Below are 18998 nucleotides of genomic sequence, written 5' to 3'. Positions count from 1 at the left end.
AGTGAGCTGTGATCATGCCATTGCACTCCAGCTTGGGTGACAGAGGGAGGCCTTATTTCTAAAAAGTAGAAGAATTTTAAAAAGATATTGGGGCAGAGGACACATAAGCCTGATTTGAACTCTTTCTTTTTAAAAATATAAATGGATGCAATAAGTTTATTGGAGCAGCCAATGAATGTACTGGTTTGATTCTAAAAAACGTACAGATGGGAGAGATGAGAGTTTGAAGGAGAAGCACAGATGAAGAAGTCTTTTCATTTTGTCACTGAGCAGAGACCGGGAGTTACTAGGGTGGCAAGACCCACAGATGCAAACACAGAGAGGAAGAGTGGTACAGACACATGGCAGGCGGCAGCTGGCAGGGAATGTGTTTCTGCAGGTCTCAGATACAGGAGGAGCGACACGCACCAAAGGGCTTGGTGAGGATTTCAGCACAAGTCCCTGGTGTCCTCCTGTGGGGACAGAGCTGAGTGTTCAGGGATGGTTAAAGACCCAGTGATGTTTCCAGATGACTGATTCAACCTGCTCCTGCCATTCCCCACCCTTAAAGAATGTTTCTCCCCTACTTGGTTTGCTGAGCCAGGCATTGCTGTCCGAGGTGTGTGTGTGGCGGGATTAGTTGAGCCATCTTGTACCATTGCTTCTTTTAAAATTACCTTCCCATCATTTTGCAAAATGATATGTTTGTTATTAGGGCCTAAAAATGTAGCTATTCTAACTCTGCCTTTGTGGGTTCTCATATTGAGAATTTTGTACAGAGTTCTGAGCACAAATGCACATCTAGAGTCCTGCTTTCCAAAGCATCTGCTGGCCTCTGTCACATTTTTTTCAGCCAAAACAGCCTTTCAGCGTCACCAGGTGATGTGGTTAGAGTCCTCAGGATAAACCAATAGGACTGTATAATGAGATGTTTGCTTTGGTCTTTAGATTGTTATATAAAGTATTTGAAATTTGTAGGCCTTTCAGCTGCTTGATGAAACTCAAGAATCACTTGATTTAGATGCCAATTGTATGTTTGAACTGTGCACACAGGATTGGTTTTGGCTTTGTATTTTTAGAGAATTTCTTGTGTGCAGGTAGCCCAGCTCCCCACTGGTGGCTGCTGCTAAGTCTGGGGGTCTCAGATAGAGAGCCCACCAGCTCCCTCAGTGGGGGGCCTAAGGTAATAGAAAATGTTTTGGTCCACATTCTGCCATTGCACTTGCTGAGATCCACTGGTGGAAGTGCTGATCCTTCATCCTTCCCTGACAAGAGCAGGAAGGACCCAGTTTCTTTAGAGACTTGTGGGCTGTCAGAACCTAACTCATCCTTCTTCCTACACTATTGTGCTGTAGCCTGCAGAGCCAGTAGAGAACCCACCACCTTCTTTAGCTGGGGATCCTGCCTTCTTCCTCACTGTATCTCACATGGACAGAAGACAGGTCCACTCATTCCTCTTGGGTCTGAGTTCTCTGTAATGGTCCACTTAATGAACAATGAACCTACTTCTAGAACCATCTCTTGAACTAGAAAACAATCCTTAGTCAGATGAATACATCAAGGCAAACCTTGAGGACTCTGCATGAGAAAATCCAGCTACTGCTGGACTGGTGCCTCACAGGCAGGTGGGAAGGAAGGGGAGCGAACTGCCTGTAGTTCCTACCAGCAGTGCCAAATGACCAGCCACCTCCCCAGCCCAGGTGTGCACAGGGCATCATTGTTCAGACCTTGGGTTTGAGTAGAGGGCTAGGCCATGTTTGTCCAATATGGAGAACAGGGGTTTGTTTTATTCTTCCATATTCCATACTGAATAGCCTTCCTATGAACTAATTCTGGGTGCTATGGCTGAAGAACATAACCAGATGGTTTGTTATGATGTTAACATGAGAGCCAGCTGAAGCTGAATGGCCAGCAAGGCTCAGTGCACATGTTTCACACCTTCCCACAAACCATCTCTTGATGCTCCTGCTGGAGATAGACCATGGGGTGGGTTGAACCATAGGGCTGAGCTAGTATGGTATTTTTATATTATTATTAGATGGAGAGAAGCACAGGAGGATGGGAGGAAAGGCAAAAGGAGCAAGTCTCATAATATGGCGCAGTGTTGAAAGGAAGTACATTGTCCTGATGTTAGTTAAGACTGTGATGAAAAGATGTCAGAAGCTGCACTGTGAAAGCAAGGCTGTGACATTCGGAGGTGGTGGTTCATGTCTGTGGGCTAGCTCCCCATTGACCATCTCACAGACACACCTACTTGTGCTCCTCTGAAGCTACTATCCCTTGGGGTCCGAGTGCAGAACTTACTCTTCATTTTCTTATTGTTTTCAATCCTGTTATTCTTAACACTGTATTTAACTCCAAGGAATTTTATTTTGAATCACAACTCTAAGATCTCTTGTTTGGAGGGTAGTTTCAATTTATTAATGAACCAGAGACAACAGCACAAAATGACTGTGAAAGGCCAAGAAAGATTGGTAGGGGTTCATTCTGCCTGACTCTCCTGTGCGTGTGGAATAAAGCCTCCCTGAGCTCCATGCCCCTTAGATAAGGGAAGGCTCGTCCTGCAGAGGGAGCACAGTGCTTCTGTTTCTGTGTTATGGGTGGAAAACTCTCTCCCCACCCCCCATGGAAAGTTTCCCTCCACAGGATCATAAACCTAAACATTTAAGACCTTAAAAACACATTTTTTTAAAGAAAAAAAAAAAAAAAAAAAGACAGAGTCTTGCTCTGTTGCCCAGGCTGGAGTGCAGTGGCACCATCTCAGCTCACTGCAACCTCCATCTCCTGAGTTCAAGCAATTCTCCTGCCTCAGCCTACCAGGTAGCTAGGATTATAGGCGTGCACCACTATACCCAGCTAATTTTTGTAATTCTAGTAGAGACAGGGTTTCACCATGTTGGCCAGGCTGGTCTCGAACTCCTGACCTCAGGCAATCCTCCCGCCTAGGCCTCCCAAAGTGCTGGGATTAAAGGTGTGAGCCACCATGCAGGGCCAAAAACAGCTCTTGAAAAACATTTTTCCAATTTGCAACACTTTTTCACACCTTTGGATTTTACTTTGTCTGAAGCAGTGCATTTAGAGACAGATTGCAAACCCAGTCCATTAGATTCTATTGTTCTTTTCTCCTATGCTGCTTAATATTCTACATCCAGTTTTATCCCCTCACACTCAGAAGACAAAAATATTAAGACCTTACAGTAGAGTTTCCAAAAGCATGAACATACATCATCTCATCTGGTCCTCACAACAGCCCTGTGAGGCAGACAGGCAGGCATCATGGTTCCAGAATACAGAGTATAGAGTCCTAACTGGTAAAGTTGGAAACCAAATCCTTGTCCTCTGTCTCCCAGTCCAGTGCTCCTCCCACTCCATGAGATAAACTGCACTCACTGTAATGAGCAAAACAGACTTTCTGCTTAAAATAGATGAAATGTCCTTTGGGCTTACACACAGGTGATTTTAAGTAGAAACTTTGCTAGAGAGCTCAGAAGAAAAACACACCTAAGCTCAGTTCAGCATCAGCATCAGAGGGATGAACAGGACAGAACATGGACATCTTTGACAAGGGTTTCTGCTTATGTTCTTGATTCTCACCCAGATTATGGTTGGGCACTGTAACTTTAAAGCAGCAAAGTCCAGGAGGAGGCAAGGCATTTAAAGGACTTTCTCATCTAGCAACTTATTGATTCCTTCACAAATCCTCTTGAGGTTGGGCCTACAGTTTCCATCCAGACTATAGAGGGTTGAGAGGAATTCTACATCGGCAAAGTGGTTGAAGACATGGTTGATGCGCCCGTGGGTCCTGGGCGTCAGGTGTCGCTGTACCAGTTCATGCACCAGGTCCTTGCACTCATGCAGCAGCTTGGAGAGCACATTCCTATCAAAGGTGTATTCCACCTCATAGAAGCTGACAATGGTCATGGCTGTCTGGTTCAGCTTCTTCCGGAACTTCTCCACGATAACAAGCTCCTCTTGGCTAAACTGGTTGTTCCGGTAGAGAATCCCGATTTTGATCGCCACCTTGATTAAGTCTTTCATGATTTTGTGGGCTTCCTTCTTGTTGTGAGTGTGCTCTTTGGTGACTTTGTAGAGCTCATCAAAGATCTCACTGCTGGTATCATCAATCAACATATTGGCCACAGTTTTGCTGGCTATTTTGCTTAGAATCTTCTTCTGGGCTTGAAGGGCAAGACTCTTTGAATTAAAAACATCAGGACCTATGGTAAGGAAATATATAAATGTTTTAAAGATATTTAAGAACTGTTTATTACTTTCCCACAAGTAAAACACACTAACTTGAACTTACGTTCTTAGAGCAAAAACTCATGTGTTTATATGTATCCCCCAACTCCCTAACTAAACCCCAGCCCACCCTAGTTCCCCTACTTTCTTCTCCACATGACATGTTGGTTTACCCTTTTGAATCCTCTAAACTGTGCTTATGCTGTTTCCTCTGCTGGAGGTCATGTCCTCTTAACCAGGCCAGATCTTACCTTTTTAGACCTACTTCATTCATAAAGCTTTCCTGATTCTACTAGCTCATAGAGAACTCCCTACTACTGCTGTCACATGAAACCATTCAGCTTTGCAAACTATACAGGAGCAAATTATTGCTTAGTGGCAAGAATGTAGCCCCAATGTCAACCCCATTCCCAGGGCAGAGATGGATAGTTGATCATGACAGTAATGTTGACTGAGTCTAAGAGGTATTTTTTTTTGCTTTTGAAATATTAAAAATTGGATGGGTCTTTCAGTCACTGTTGCCAGGTAGCTGTTGTACTGTGGCTATTACCTGTGTGCAAATCAATTTACACAAAGGTGTCAGAGATTTGGGAGTCCACATATCATTGAGTCTAAGAGGTATTTTTTTTGCTTTTGAAATATTAAAAATTGGATGGGTCTTTCAGTCACTGTTGCCAGGTAGCTGTTGTACTGTGGCTATTACCTGTGTGCAAATCAATTTACACAAAGGTGTCAGAGATTTGGGAGCAAGTCAAGAGAAATTTTTGTAAGAATTGTTGCAGTCTGAGTACTCTTGATGGCATAGAGAGTTGCACTGTGGGAACACAGACATCAATAACTCCATGTCAAAGATGCTACAGATGAATAGTATTCTGAAGGTGAAGCAGCTTAGGAAAACCAGACCCAATTTATTTTGCTGTTATTTTCTACTTTATGAGTGAGAGCAATATATGTTTTTAAAAATCCACATTATATGTAAATAAGTCTAAAAAGCCTCTTGCAGTAAGTATAAATAAAAATTCTAAGTAATAAGAAAGCAGTGGTTCATAATTTAACTTACAGCTTCTTTCCTTCTCTTTCTTTCTCTCCCCTTCCTTCCTTCCCTCCCTCCTTCCTTCCTTCCTTTTCCTTTTCTTTTCTTTTTCATTCTCTTTTTCTTTTTGGACAGAGTCTCAGTCTGTTGCCCAGGCTAAAGTGCAATGGCACGATCTTGGCCCCTGCAACCTCGCCTCCTGGGTTGAAGCAGTTCTCTGCCTCAGCCTCCTGAGTCGCTGGGATTACAAGTGCCCACCACCATACCTAGCTAATTTCTTGTATTTTTAGTAGAGACAGTGTTTCGCCATGCTGGCCAGGCTGGTCTTGAACTCCTGACCTTGTGATCCACCCACCTCAGCATCCTAAAGTGTTGAGATTACAGGTGTGAGCCACTGCACCCAGCCATTTTTTTCTTTCTTTAGGACACATAAAATGGCATCTTACAATTGATGGTGCCTTTGATTTGATGAAATACTCCACAAGGCCACCAGTTAGCTGGAGCTGACATCTGAAATGAAACACACTGGCCATCCTCACTCTACAGTATGTATGCATATGGTTCTTATTTTCCCATGGAGATTCGAGTTGCCCAAGGACAGAGAGAATGTCTCCGGCAGCACCTAGCTCAGTTGTGGGTATAGGAAATGGTATCTGTTGAGTAAAATACCAGATAAATGCAGAAGAATAAGAAAGTAGTAAAATATAGTATACACCAAACTTATACTCAATATTCATTTGAGAATTGAAGGTCCTTAAGAATCCCAAGAGCTTTTGTCCAGTGCTTTGTGTCCACACAGGAGTGACAGGATAGGTAGAGTAGACAGAGTGATGGCTACATGCCCAGTCTTCTGTTCTTCTCTGGCCCCTCCCTTTTTCTTTCCTCTGTACCCATTCCTTCAGTGGGCAGTGATTTAATCAGTGGATGCTCCAGCCTTGCAGACACAGACTCAGTAAACACTCAAACACAATTTAAACAATGGCACTGTTGCAGTACAACTAGCTGGGGCTGGTGTCATGGGTGGGAAAGAAATTTGCCAAGACAGCTTTAGGTAAAGAAAGGTAGATTTATTAGGGAAAGTATGAAAATATGTTGCAAGGTTACAACAGGCAGCACAGCAGAGAAGGGGCTGTCTTCAAAGAGGCAGGAGCTGGAGGAAGTTTTTTAGGGTTGTGCTGGAGGAAGCTACATACAGAAGAGGTTCTGCTGCTGGGACCACAAACAGAATGAGGTAGCTGTGCCTGCAGGTTTGTGATTAGCCGTTTCTCAGAATAATTTTTCATTGTTCTTCCCAACCTGGAACCCTCCCCAACTTGGGGCCTCTTCCTCCTTGTTGCTTACTTGTCAGGACTCCACAGGCCCTACATGCCCCCTCATGGCTTGCCCAGCCATATACCTTCAGCCCTGGGTCCTTAAAGGACAGCTACTTCTGTTCTCTGGCTTCTTCCAGCTACAGGTCCCTCCAGAGTACAACCTGGCATGGGGTAGCTGCAGCGGGGTCAGCAGAACTAAAGCAGTGAGCACCAGGGGCGTTCCACAGCCCCAGCAAGCTCTCTCCCAAACTCTGAGACAACAGAATCTTTAAGCAACTTCACAGTCAAGTGACCATGATATGGCCAGGATTTTCCCTCCTGCCTCAGTGCTAAAAGGAATAAACACTCATCATGCAGAACATAAAAGGAATGAACAGTCTCTCCTGACTCTTCTTTACTATGGGACATCTCCAACTTCCTGACTGATACCATTCCAGAGTGAGTCAAATGATATTCCTGCCCAGTCTCATCAACTACCATGATCACCAGACCTTTGTGTGAATAGCTTTTGTTTTCTGCAAAATCAAAGTTGTTCTCCAAAAGCAAATATTTACAAGCACTAACCATATTCAAAAGATTGCACTGTATGCTCTGAAGTCAATTCCACAGATGAAGCTTAAAGACTTTTGAGCAATTGCTCTGTCACTGAAATAAGCATATACTTCCTCAGGTGACTATTCTAATAGGAATAGTGGAATCTAGATTGATTCATTCTAGAATATAAAAAAATGAGTCACGGCTTTGTAGTCAGTCACAGCTTCTAAAAACTACCCAAGAATAAGGTCTTTAGACTCTAGAAATGCAGCCAACATGCAGTTACCCAGAAGCAGCAGGTCAATTACATATGTATCCAATAGCAGTTTAGTGCCTGGGGGCAGGGAGTCATGTCTAAGCCTGACTTTACCCCCAATGCCTGGCACACTGGCCACACACAGCAGGTGTTGCCTGAATGAAAGGAGTGCTGGCATTGTGCCAGGCCCTGTTTAACTCTTTCAGTTGGATGAAGTGGGCATTTTTCTGGAGGCTTTCCTGCTGGCCTGATTCCATACCCTGCTCTTTGTACTGCCAGCATTTCCTCCATTCTGCCCTGGACCAGTAGTTAGACCTCACATATCCCCGTAACAATTTTTTTTTTTTTAAATAACTAATTGGCTGGGTACTATGGCTCATGCTGTAATCCCAGCATTTTGGGAGGCTGAACTGGGTGGATCAGTTGAAGTCAGGAGTTGAAGACCACCCTGACCAACATGGCTAAAACCCATCTCTACTAAAAATACAAAAATTAGCCAGGCGTAATGGCACACACCTATAGTCCCAGCTGCTTGGGAGGCTAAGACACGGGAACTGCTTGAACCCAGGAGGCGGAGCCTGCAGTGAGCTGAGACTGCGTCTGTGCACTCCAACCTGATTGATAGAGCAAGACTGTCTCAACAACATAAAAAAATTAATTAAATTTATCAACATATATTTTACTATGTTTTTCTTTGAGATGGGGGTCTCGCTATGGTGCCCTCAAAGCTGGCCTTGAATTCCAGGGCTCAGGCAACCCTCCTGTCTCAGCTTCCCAAGTAGCTGGGACTACAGGAACGTGCACTGTGCCTGGCCCCCAAAAGAATTTTTAAAACTGTGCAACTTCTTGAATATTTAAAAACTTGTCAGCAAGTATTTTTCATGTTTAGTTAGGAAAGATACAATTTCTAGATAATGTAAATAGTGACATTTTCAAACTAACCTGTTAAATCATTGTTTTAAATGTGTCCAATTAACATAATTACTGTTGTCATATAATACCCATTATATAACACTTTAAAAATGACATGAACAAGGTCTTCTCTAAAAATGTTACATTGTACTTTTTTCTCCTTGAAATCCTATCTCTGTTCTACTTCACCCACAGCACTTTAAATGCATGTATGTGCTTATGCCTGAAAATATTTGATCAATCCATCAAATTCTCTACAACCAAAGGATGCATATGAGATTAAATTTAAATTAAAAGAAGATTCCAGGGACCATAAATCTCTAAGCAAAAATTAAAAATTTTTCTTTGGAGCAAGTTATCATTTTAAATATTTTAGGTATGATGTATCAAAAGTTTGATAACTACTGACTAGACATAAGAAATAAAGTTTTAGTGGAAATGTACCTCTAAATAAGATGGGCAGGGGTGGGTTATGGTGCCTTATCAAAAGAGTCATCATTGGCAAGGCAAATTTCACATCAACTCTGTTTGACCCAGGAGGTTTTGTACCCCAGGGCAAAATGTCCCATTAGGATTTTTTGCTTGGCCACTATACCCTGTAATCCTGGCACTTTGGGAGGCTGAGCTGGGCAGATCACTTGAGCCTGGGAGTTTGAGACCAGCCTGGGCAACATGGCAAAACCCTGTCTCTAGAAAAACAAAAATTAGCTGGGTGTGCTGCTGCGCACCTGTAGTCTCAGCTACTTGAGAGGCTGAGGTGGGAGGATGGCTTGAGCCCAGGAGGTTGAGGCTGCAGTGAGCCATGATATTGCCACTGCACTCCAGCCTATATGACAGAGTGAGACCCTGTCTCAATAAAATAAAATAAAGATAAAATAAAATAAAAATTAGCCGGGCATGCACCTGTGGTCTCAGCTACTCAGGAGGCTAAGATAGGAGGATTGCTTGAGCTCAGGAGGTAGAGGCTACAAGAGTGGAAGAAAGGGAGATCTACCATGCCTTGACCTTAGGTTTCTTCTTAGGCAGATGAGTTTGTATATTAATATTCACAAAGAATATGTAGTGAAGTTGTCAAGAGAAATTTGGATCTGTAACTTGGCTCCCTCAAAACTCTGCACATGTTGTGGAATGTCTCCGGACTTGCAGTCTGCCCATCTACCATTCTGAATCCTACTCTCTTGCAAGAGCAGCAGCCTTCCATGAAATGTTAAGAAGTGTTCCTTGGGAAGAAAAGAATTTCTTGATTACATAAATTTGAAAAACATTGATTAAGCAAAGTGAAATAGCTTATTTTCTATGAGATTTTAAAAATATTTCTTTAATTCATTAAGGTGTTCTGTCAACTCCCAGAGAGAAGTAGATGTGGTAGGTAGAATAGGCCTCCAGAGACATCCACATTCTCGTCCCTGGAACCACTGGATATGCTGCCTTATATGGCAAAAGGGATTTTGCAGATGTGATTGAGAATGAAAGAGGGAGGTGGGAGAGTGAGTTGGGAGAGATGTGATGATGAAAACAGAGGATGGGGTGACATGGTGTCTGGCTCTGAAGATGGAGGAAGAAGTCAGAATCAAGGAATGTGTCCTATAGAAGCTGGAGATGGCCAGCAAGGGGATTCTCCTCTGAAGCCTCCTGGAAAAAAACAAAAACAAAAACAGAGCCCCTGCCAGCACATGGATATTAGTTTTGCAAAATCCATTTTGGCCTTCTAATTTCCAGGAACATAAGATGATATATTGGTGTCGTAAGTCACTTAATTTTTGGTAATTTGTTACAGCAGCAATGGGAAATGTATTTGGTGGGTAGAATGAGATGTAGCAGTCTTGATTTTTTGGATTAGGGAACTATTTTTGCCTCCTGAGTGACCACACGGCCAGTTTGCCAGTAAGGAGGGCTTTCCCAGGCAGTGGACTTTCATTGCTAAAATTGGAAATGCCCCATACAAAGGGACAAGTTCGTCATCTATTCGGTAACTACTAGTGATACATATTATCATAGGAAGAAGAGAGAAGTAACAAAGACACAATTTCAGAGTGGAAGAAGATGATACCATTTAAGAAGCTCCTATCTCAGCAGGGGAAGCTGAGTAGCCACCCATCTTGCCACATTCATCACCCGCTCTACCTGCTTCTTAATTCTAGAGCCAACCTTTTGTCCCTTTTAGACCAAGGTCACTTTTGTCCCTTGTTTTCTCTGCAGTTATTGAGCATCTACTCTTAGTTTGACTGTGTATCCAGAGCTATGAAGAAATCCTAAGAAAAGTATTCAGTTAGGTCTTGCTCTGAATGTGATCCTGCAATGAGGCCAGATATAGACAATGAAACAAAATACAGAAACATGTGAAACTGCCCACACTGGGATAAGTGAGAATAGTTGGGGTAAACTAAATGGGCTCTGAAGGTGGATTTGCATGTTGGTAGGGACAGTTATTATATTAGGAAGCGGTTTCTAAAGTCATGGATACAGGCCAGTGTTTTTCCCCAAGTCACAAAGGCCCTGGGTGGCTTCCCTGATAAGCTTCCAGCCATCTCTCTTGTATAAGAATTATTTACCTGCAGGTAATTTGGGGTACAGACTTCTACAGTGAGGCCTCAGGAGGGTCACAGGGATAGCATCTCTGAAGCTTTAAAGATCAAAACTGTTGTGCAGAGGAACCCAAATGTTATGGACCACCAAAATCACCAGGAAGGTTAAGAATAAACAGCAACAAAGTAGATTTCCATATTCTACCCCAGATTGTCACAAGCTCCCTAAGTGATTCTGACATGATGAATGTTGACCCCTGATTTACAACAGTGTGCTCCAACATGTATCCCACAGAGCGCTCGTCCTTTTAGATGCTCCAGGAAAGAAGGCCTTGAGGTCGGTTAAATGAGTTTGTAGATGACAATATATTATGGTTTGCTTTTGACAGTTCACCATTCTATGTAGGTAAAGATACCTGCATAGTTTTGTTTAGCCTACCACTTCTCAAACTTATTGGACATATACATATGCATATAAATATATGATATATATATATATATATATATATATATATATATCACATTCTCTGGCATGCATTATAGGATATACTGGGATAGGACTGAGAAATAAAATCAAGAAAGACACTGGTCAACAGAACACTCTTACAACTCTCAGAGATTAATAGGGAAGGTGGGGAGATACCATTGTTTCCAACATGCATACCTATGTTACAAATGATTTAAGGGAGAGAGAGGCACTGAGGGAGCAGTCCCATTTGGAAGACTTTTTGCACATGGAAATCTTAGGCTTGCTTTTAACCATTCTTCTGCCTCAGGCTTCTGCACAGGGTGCCTATTGGTGACCCACCAGGGAGAGACACTGCAGGCTGAGAAAAAGAGGATGAGCTAAGCTTTGGGAGTCAAGGTCACGGGTGTGTGTGGGGTATTTGGGAAACAGGCCTAACTAGTGGACCAGGTTTATTAATGGAGAAATACCAAAAGATGGAGGATAGGTCTTGGTAAAAACTTGCTTTATTTCTGTATACAAACCCTAGGAAAGCTCTTTTGGCCAGGAATAATCCTTTTAACTAAGTTTGAACAAAAGTTCCCATTTTTCATAATACCTCAGAATCTCAAAATGGACATAAAAATGTGATTATGCAGTGATAGCAAATTCATCCTGGTAGAAAGACAGGGGGCTTCCTTAAACCAAGATTGACAGAAGAACTCAAGCAAAGATAATATAAAGGCTCTGAGAATAAGGACGATTTGAACATTTACAAGAAAGGAAACACACCAGGACTATGCTGGGAGAATGGTGTGACAATGGCGGTGAGCTAGTCTGGAGAGAGAAAGCGAAAGATAATTTAAGTGGGGGAGTTTGGGGGTTGGGGGGTGGTAGGGGGGAACTTCACTGCATGGAAGAGGGCTAGGGCCAGTCTGAGCTACCGCTTTTATAAATGATGTTCAGCCGGAGTACAAGTGATGTTTCCATGTTTCTAGAAAACATTAAGCTCTTCCAGATGGTGCAATGCCAAGCTGATGGTGAAAAACAGCAGGAAGATCTTTACCAAACTGGGTAAGTGGGTAGATAAGCTTCAGCATGGTAAGAAAGAGGTAATAAATTTTGAGAAAAATAAAGTAAATGATGATTATGAAAGATGACAGGCTCTGTACTCTCAGCTATAGCCCAGAAAAGGGCTCTGAGCATCACTCCACGATGGGAGTGGACAGGGTGAGGGGACAGCTATTTTCCCCTCTTTTTCACAGGACTTGGAAACTTCTCTAAGGAGTGTGTGGGAAACTTCTCTAAGGAGTGTGTGGAAAACTTGAATGTAAGTGTGGATAGTTGTGTCAAAATTATAAAATGGGAAATTATTTGTAATAGCCAGTACACAGCAGAATTAGTTCACTTCTTGAAATAGCTTAAGATAGTGGCAGGGAAGAGAATTAACTAAAAATGTCAAGCAGAAGTTAAGAGTGAAGATGGTTCCCAGAAGAAAACAATCTGGAGTGCTTAATAGGCATCATCTGTCAAGGCAGGGGACCCAGAAGACAGGGAAGGTAGGAGGGAAGGCCCAAGGGATGGGATAGGAGCCCTGGGCAGAGGGAGATTCCTGGCAGTCCAAGTTTCTGGCATTCAATCACTTACACTTAATTGTTAGTTGAAAAAAACGAAAAAAAGAGAGAACTTCAGGCAAGCCTCCTTTGAGATGGAACAGGATCACAAACTACGTTGAACTTTTTGAACTTACTTTTTTTGTTGTTTTTTTTTTTTTGAGACAGTCTTGCTCTGTCACTCAGCTGGAGTGCAGTGGCACAATCTTGGCTCACTGCAACCTCTGCCTCCTGGGTTCAAGTGATTCTCCTGCCTCAGCCTCCCGAATAGCTGGAACTACAGGCGCATGCCACCATGTCCGGCTAATTTTTATATTTTTAGTAGAGATGGGGTTTCATCACGTTGGCCAGACTGGTCTCGAATTTCTGACCTTGTGATTCACCCACCTCAGCCTCCCAAAGTGCTGGGATTACAGGTGTGAGCCACTGCGTCCAGCCTGAACTTGAACTTTCAGGTCGTTAATGCATCAGAAAAATTCCATTCTGCTCCGTTTATGCAGCCAGAAAAGCTGACTGAACCTGTCACATCCCTCATGTTCCATCTTTCACTACTGCTAAGTGCCCAGGAGCCAGGGAGTGGAGTGATGGCCTCCCTGCCCCTTCCCGTCTCCTTTTCTGTTCTGTGGGTGAATAATGAGGAAGGTATTTACTGTAGTGGTGAGGCATAGTGGTCTGTAGAATGGGTTATCCTGACAAAGCTAAAATGCCTCCTCAAAAAGACACTGCCTCTGCTTTAGGTTTTGGGTTGTCCCTAAGTACTTGTGGGAGCAGGACCATCAAGGAACTTTAAGTAGTGTTTGAAATGTGAAGCTAACATACTTGTGGTTTCCAGAGAGACTCATTGAGTTGTTGCATCTCCAGTGGAGTCAAACTAGAAAACATTTTCCATCCCTTGTATAAAAATGTTGTCTGTATACTCCTAGAATTCTAAAGAAAGAACATGGAACTGGAGGAGGTAGAATGAAATGAAATCCTTAAGGGATGGTGGGGTATCTCTAATTCTCTTTGAATTAGAGACAAGCCAAAAAAAAAAAAAAAACCAAAAAAAACAAAACAAAACAAAAAACAAAAAAAAAACCTTGATCCTCCCCTCCCCCATGGAGAAATGATCAAAGCTTAGAAGCTCTTGAAAAGTGCCTTTTATTAGTCCAATTCCTTTCATACTTGAGTGAGATGGGACTTTTGAGGCTTACAAAAGGCATTTAGGGAAACTTTAAAAGGCACCCATGGTAAAACTTAGATGATTTAGAAGGTTAGGGAATGGATTTTTCAGACTCAGGGTTAACTTAACAGCATATCCTTGAAGACTTCTTTCTTGGGTCTGGTCCCTTCCCAACCCTCCAAAGAAGCCACCTACCTTGAAGACAGATACCCTGAGCTTACTCTTGCTTCTGGGAAGACCTGAAGTTTTCCAAATTTTCACCACCTGCCATGGAAGCAGTCAGCTTGTGGGACCCACAACTTAAAAGACAGTAGCCTCTACAAGGCACCACTGGTTGAATGCACAAAATGGAACTCTTAGAACCTCTATTTAGGTTTCCTTTTTTGTAATGGGATAAATTAAGCTTTACTAATATTTATACACAGACAGATTTGGGCCCCACTGTTGTGTGGCATTCTGAGGAACAAGGGAAAGATCCCCCACATGGGGTGGGGAAAGATGCTTAGTGTATCCCTCACTTGTTTGTTCTCTTTCAGCAGTTTTGATTTGAGCATATGTTTATGTGTGCTTGGTTAAACAGACTCACTGATTATATTATTTCATTTTAACTAAACTAGCCCTTGCAAAATAGCCCAGTGATTTCAAAAGATCCCTGAAAGAAACAAAACTGAGGACTGAAGACGAGACACTAATCATACAAGCTCATGTGAACAGCAGGAAAACGCAGAGTGGACAATTATCCCTCCTCTTGGTAAGAGCTTTTCTGCAGCCCCACTTTAAAGGAAAAGTAATGATCTAATAAGATCTGACAAGAAATGGGCCATCAACATTTCAAACATTTCTACAGGATGACGTGAAGAATAGATCTCAAACCCTTTTACTTGCCTTGAGATATCTCCCAAAGGCAGTAGGAAGCCATGGCAGTTAGAAAGATAGTGAAACTTCTTGTGTTTTTGATCTTTAGCTTGTACTATGGGTGACAAGGAAAAAGCACAGTAAAGAAGAGCATTGGTGATTGCTGGGGTTCAGGGATGAGTCAAAGATGACGGTGAGGCCGGGCGCGGTGGCTCACGCCTGTAATCCCAACACTTTGGGAGGCCGAGGCGGGTGGATCACGAGGTCAAGAGATCGAGACCACCCTGGTCAACATGGTGAAACCCCGTCTCTACTAAAAATACAAAAAATTAGCTGGGCATGGTGGCGCATGCCTGTAATCCCAGCTACTTAGGAGGCTGAGGCAGGAGAATTGCCTGAACCCAGGAGGCGGAGGTTGCGGTGAGCCAAGATCGCGCCATTGCACTCCAGCCTGGGTAACAAGAGCGAAACTCTGTCTCAAAAAAAAAAAAAAAAAAAAGATGACGGTGAGTGTTTCTTCTAGCTTGAGAGACAGATGGGGTGAAGGGATATAGAGGTGCCACCAACTGAAATGGGCATCTTGGAGGAGGAGCCAGCCTGTAGGGAAGATGAATTCAGTCCTGAGTTCCAGGTAACTCTGGAAGATCTGGGTGGAGATGGTGACACCAGCATGTCTAGCAGGACACTTCAAACCTCATCTGTCCTACCCTGGGCTTCTCATTTTCCCCTGCAAATGTTGTTCCTTTCCAGTAAGGAAGAGATGATGAAAAGACCCATCTTCCTAACATAATTAGCCCACTAGGGCTTATATTGAGGGATAAGTTGGCTCTTCCTTCAAAATGCAAACACATCCATTTAGCTGGTTAAAGTGGATTCTCTATTCACTTTAGTCAGAGCCACACTGTATCTCTCTTGGGAGTCTCTCTCACCTTTGTCATCCACCATCAAATCACCCCTCCTCTTTTTTTTTTTTTTTTTTTTTGGCAAGATGGAGTCTTGCTCTGTTTCCCAGGCTGGAGTGCAGTGGTGCGATCTCAGCTCACTGCAACCTCCACCTCCCAAGTTCAAGCGATTCTCCTGCCTCAGCCTCCTGTAATAAGCTGGGATTACAGGTGTGTACCACCTGTAATAGTAGAGACGGGGTTTCACCAGGTTAGCCAAGCTGGTCTGGAACTCCTGACCTCATGATCCACCCTCCTTGGCCTCCCAAAGTGCTGGGATTACAGGTGTGAGCCACCACGCCTGGTCTACCACTCCTCTTTCATCAAGAGAATGAATTATTTAAAAATTAGGGTGGAGGGAGAGGCAGGCTTGGGTGCAGTAGGACTGGGGCAGAGGTTGGAAGGATGAAGGCCCCAATTACTGGAGACAACCAAACACAGGCAGGGATTCTTGGTTCATCAGTCTTCATGCCCTCTGCCCTGTGACCATCCTTCCTGACTCAAGCTCTGGCTTAGGTGCCCCTGAGATCCTGGGTAGCTCAACAGTTCCAGAGATTCATTCATCCACAGGCCAGAAATGGGGATTTGTGTGTTTTGGGGGCACCAAACATGATAAAATTTCCCAACTCTTGGACATTTTGAGGGTGATGAATAAGAACATACAAAAGCAAGGGGAGTCAAAACAGGACACGATTTCCGATTGCTTTAATGTCTTACACTGAATAATTACACTTGAAAAGCAGCATTTAACTGTCTTCAAGATGAAAACCTTTCCCCTACCCCTATTCCTGTGCCTTGAAGTGAAAAGAGGTTGGCAGGGAGAGCTGTAAAACCATTTAGCTCACTATCTCATTTTAGAGCCTCCAATCCACCACCCATTAGCACTGAGCAATCTGTAACTCAGGTAATGATAATGTGAGAGATAAGGACAACTGCTGAGTACACACGAGGCACAAGAGGTGCTGTATATCATGTATTTGATCCTCACAACAATTCCTCAAGAGAGGGACTGTGAGTTCCATTTTGTAGATGAGGAAACTGAGGCACAGCCAATTTGAGTAATTCACTGCAAGCTAAGTGGCTAGTAAGTGGCAAAGCTGCTGCTGGGCCCCAGTTCACCAAACACCAAAGCCTGCAGTCTGCCTTCTTGCTTCTGCCTTGGAAAAATTGCCCCTGACTCCCTAATGACTGCAATTTCTCACTTATTTGAAACATTAAAGGCCTCAATTTAAATCTCCACCTATCTAGAAGAGTTGTATTTCATCACTTTTTTTTAATATAAAAGGGACAATCTTATTTGATAGAATAGCACATATTCATTCATCAAGACTTGAAGATAGATGTAGCTTTCAATTATAGAGGGAATTCTATTTCAACAGAGTTACATATTGATTTTGCTTTTCATATTGATTTCATGGCCAGCTCTGAAAAGTGAATCAGTGTTTGATAATTTTACTTACCAGAGCTAACTGAAGCAGATACTTGTGAAGCCACTGGGGAGGTGAATCATATCCAAATCAACAGGTTAATTTTGGAGATCTGAGAGATATTTTTGGCTCACTGCAGAAAAGTAACCATCACTAAAAACAACATCTACTTAAATGATTTCTTTAAACAAAGCTATTCGTCCCCACCCACCACCCACCCCTTGCATCCAACAAATAACTAGTGTCTCTCTGAATGGTAGATCATATTCAGGCATAATAATCATAAAGTGCTCACTCTTCTGTGTGCTTTATGCACAGTTAAGCCATCACATTCTTGCAACAACTGCATGAAGTAGGCACTAATGTCAGCAATAGCAGTAGATGCAGCATTTCACATCAAGGAAACCAAGGCAAAGAGAGATTAAGTAGCTTGTCTGAATCTACCATTTAGAAAGTGGCAGAGCTGGATTGGGCAGTCTGCCCCAGAGTCTGCCCGAGTCTGCCTGCCACACTGAGCTGCGATGCACGGAGTGACAAACATGAATTAGTTTAAATGTTTGCTGAATTACTGCCCACTTTAGGATGGAGATTGAGCAGTTTTTTTTCTCACAAGAATTAATTTTCTAAAAACCACCAAGCATTTCGAACATATAGACAAAATAGAAGATAATTTAACACTGTGTGGCCACCACCCAAATGGAACAATTCTTAACATTTTAAATATTAAACATTTAAAACATATGGACAAAACAGAACACAGTTTAACAAACACTGTGTGAACACCACCCAGATGGAAAAATTCTTACTATTTTACCCTCAAACACAGGGAGAGAGAAAGCCCTCTTTGCTTTCAACTCCCTCTCTTCTGCTTCTAGCTCCCAGATCGAACTGCACTTCAGAAGTTGTATTTTTGTTTCATCCATCATGTTTTTATGCTTTTCTCTCATTTTGTGAGTATGCATGCATCAACATCATGTTTAAACTACACACAAAAGGTGTCATACTACACAGATCCTTCTGCATCTCTTTATTCCACATCCTGTTTTCAAGATGTTTAGTCATTTAGTTGCTTATATAAATATATCTTCAAGTTTCCTACTGATGGACATTGAAGTTCTTTCCATTTTCTGCAAGCAAAAAAGTCCACAAACATGTCTCTTTGTGTGCACATACACAACAGTCTCCTGGGGTCTACACCTAGAACTTGATTGCCAAGTCCTGCAGCAGCAAGGGCTGCCAATAGCTCTCCAGAGGGACTGCACTCATTTTCACTCCCAGCAGCAGTGTCTGAGTTCCTGTGGTTCCACTTCCTCATCAACACTTCAAACCAACCGACTTTTTAATTTTTGCCAATCTGATAGGTATAAAATGGTACCTTGTTTTAATAGGCATGTCCCCAATTGCTAGTGAGAGTCAATATATTTTTGTGTTTATTGGGCTTTAAGGTTTTTCTCTTCTGCAAATTGCTTGTTCATATAATTTACTCATTTTTTTTAGCTGAATTATGTATCTTTTTCTTTATTGTACATTTTGCTTATGATACCAAGCCTCTGCTGATCACAGGGGTGGCAACTATCTCCTCCCAGTCTGTAGCATTACATTTTAACTTTACTATGGTGTCTTAGGACAGAAATCTATTTATTATTATTATTATTTTTTGAGACAGAGTTTTGCTCTTGTTGCCCAGGCTGGAGTGTAATGGCACAGTCTCAGCTCACCGCAACCTTCACATCCTGGGTTCAAGAGATTCTCCTGCCTCAG

At 42.7% G+C, this 18998-nt stretch overlaps 1 protein-coding gene across 2 annotated transcripts in view; it reads right to left on the bottom strand.

Annotated features, from left to right (window-relative positions):
- Nucleotides 1-1529: 1529 nt before the first annotated feature.
- Nucleotides 1530-18998, bottom strand: part of TNFAIP8L3 (TNF alpha induced protein 8 like 3) — a 41782-nt gene continuing 24313 nt past the window's right edge. Inside the window, exons 2-3 of one of the 2 annotated variants that reach the window (XR_012516260.1) lie at nucleotides 17271-17370; nucleotides 4112-4196 (exon numbers count right to left, since the gene is read on the bottom strand). Coding sequence is in view for 1 of the 2 variants with exons in the window: in XM_010339487.3 (XP_010337789.1) it covers nucleotides 3634-4196 (563 nt within the window). In the remaining variant the exon portion in view is untranslated. Of the gene's footprint in view, nucleotides 4197-17270; nucleotides 17371-18998 lie in introns of both variants that reach the window. The other variant, XM_010339487.3, reaches the window with a different exon arrangement.

Source organism: Saimiri boliviensis, chromosome 2 (genome assembly GCF_048565385.1).
Source record: "Saimiri boliviensis isolate mSaiBol1 chromosome 2, mSaiBol1.pri, whole genome shotgun sequence".
Lineage (NCBI taxonomy): Eukaryota > Metazoa > Chordata > Mammalia > Primates > Cebidae > Saimiri > Saimiri boliviensis.
This window is presented reverse-complemented; position numbering and strand designations above follow the sequence as displayed.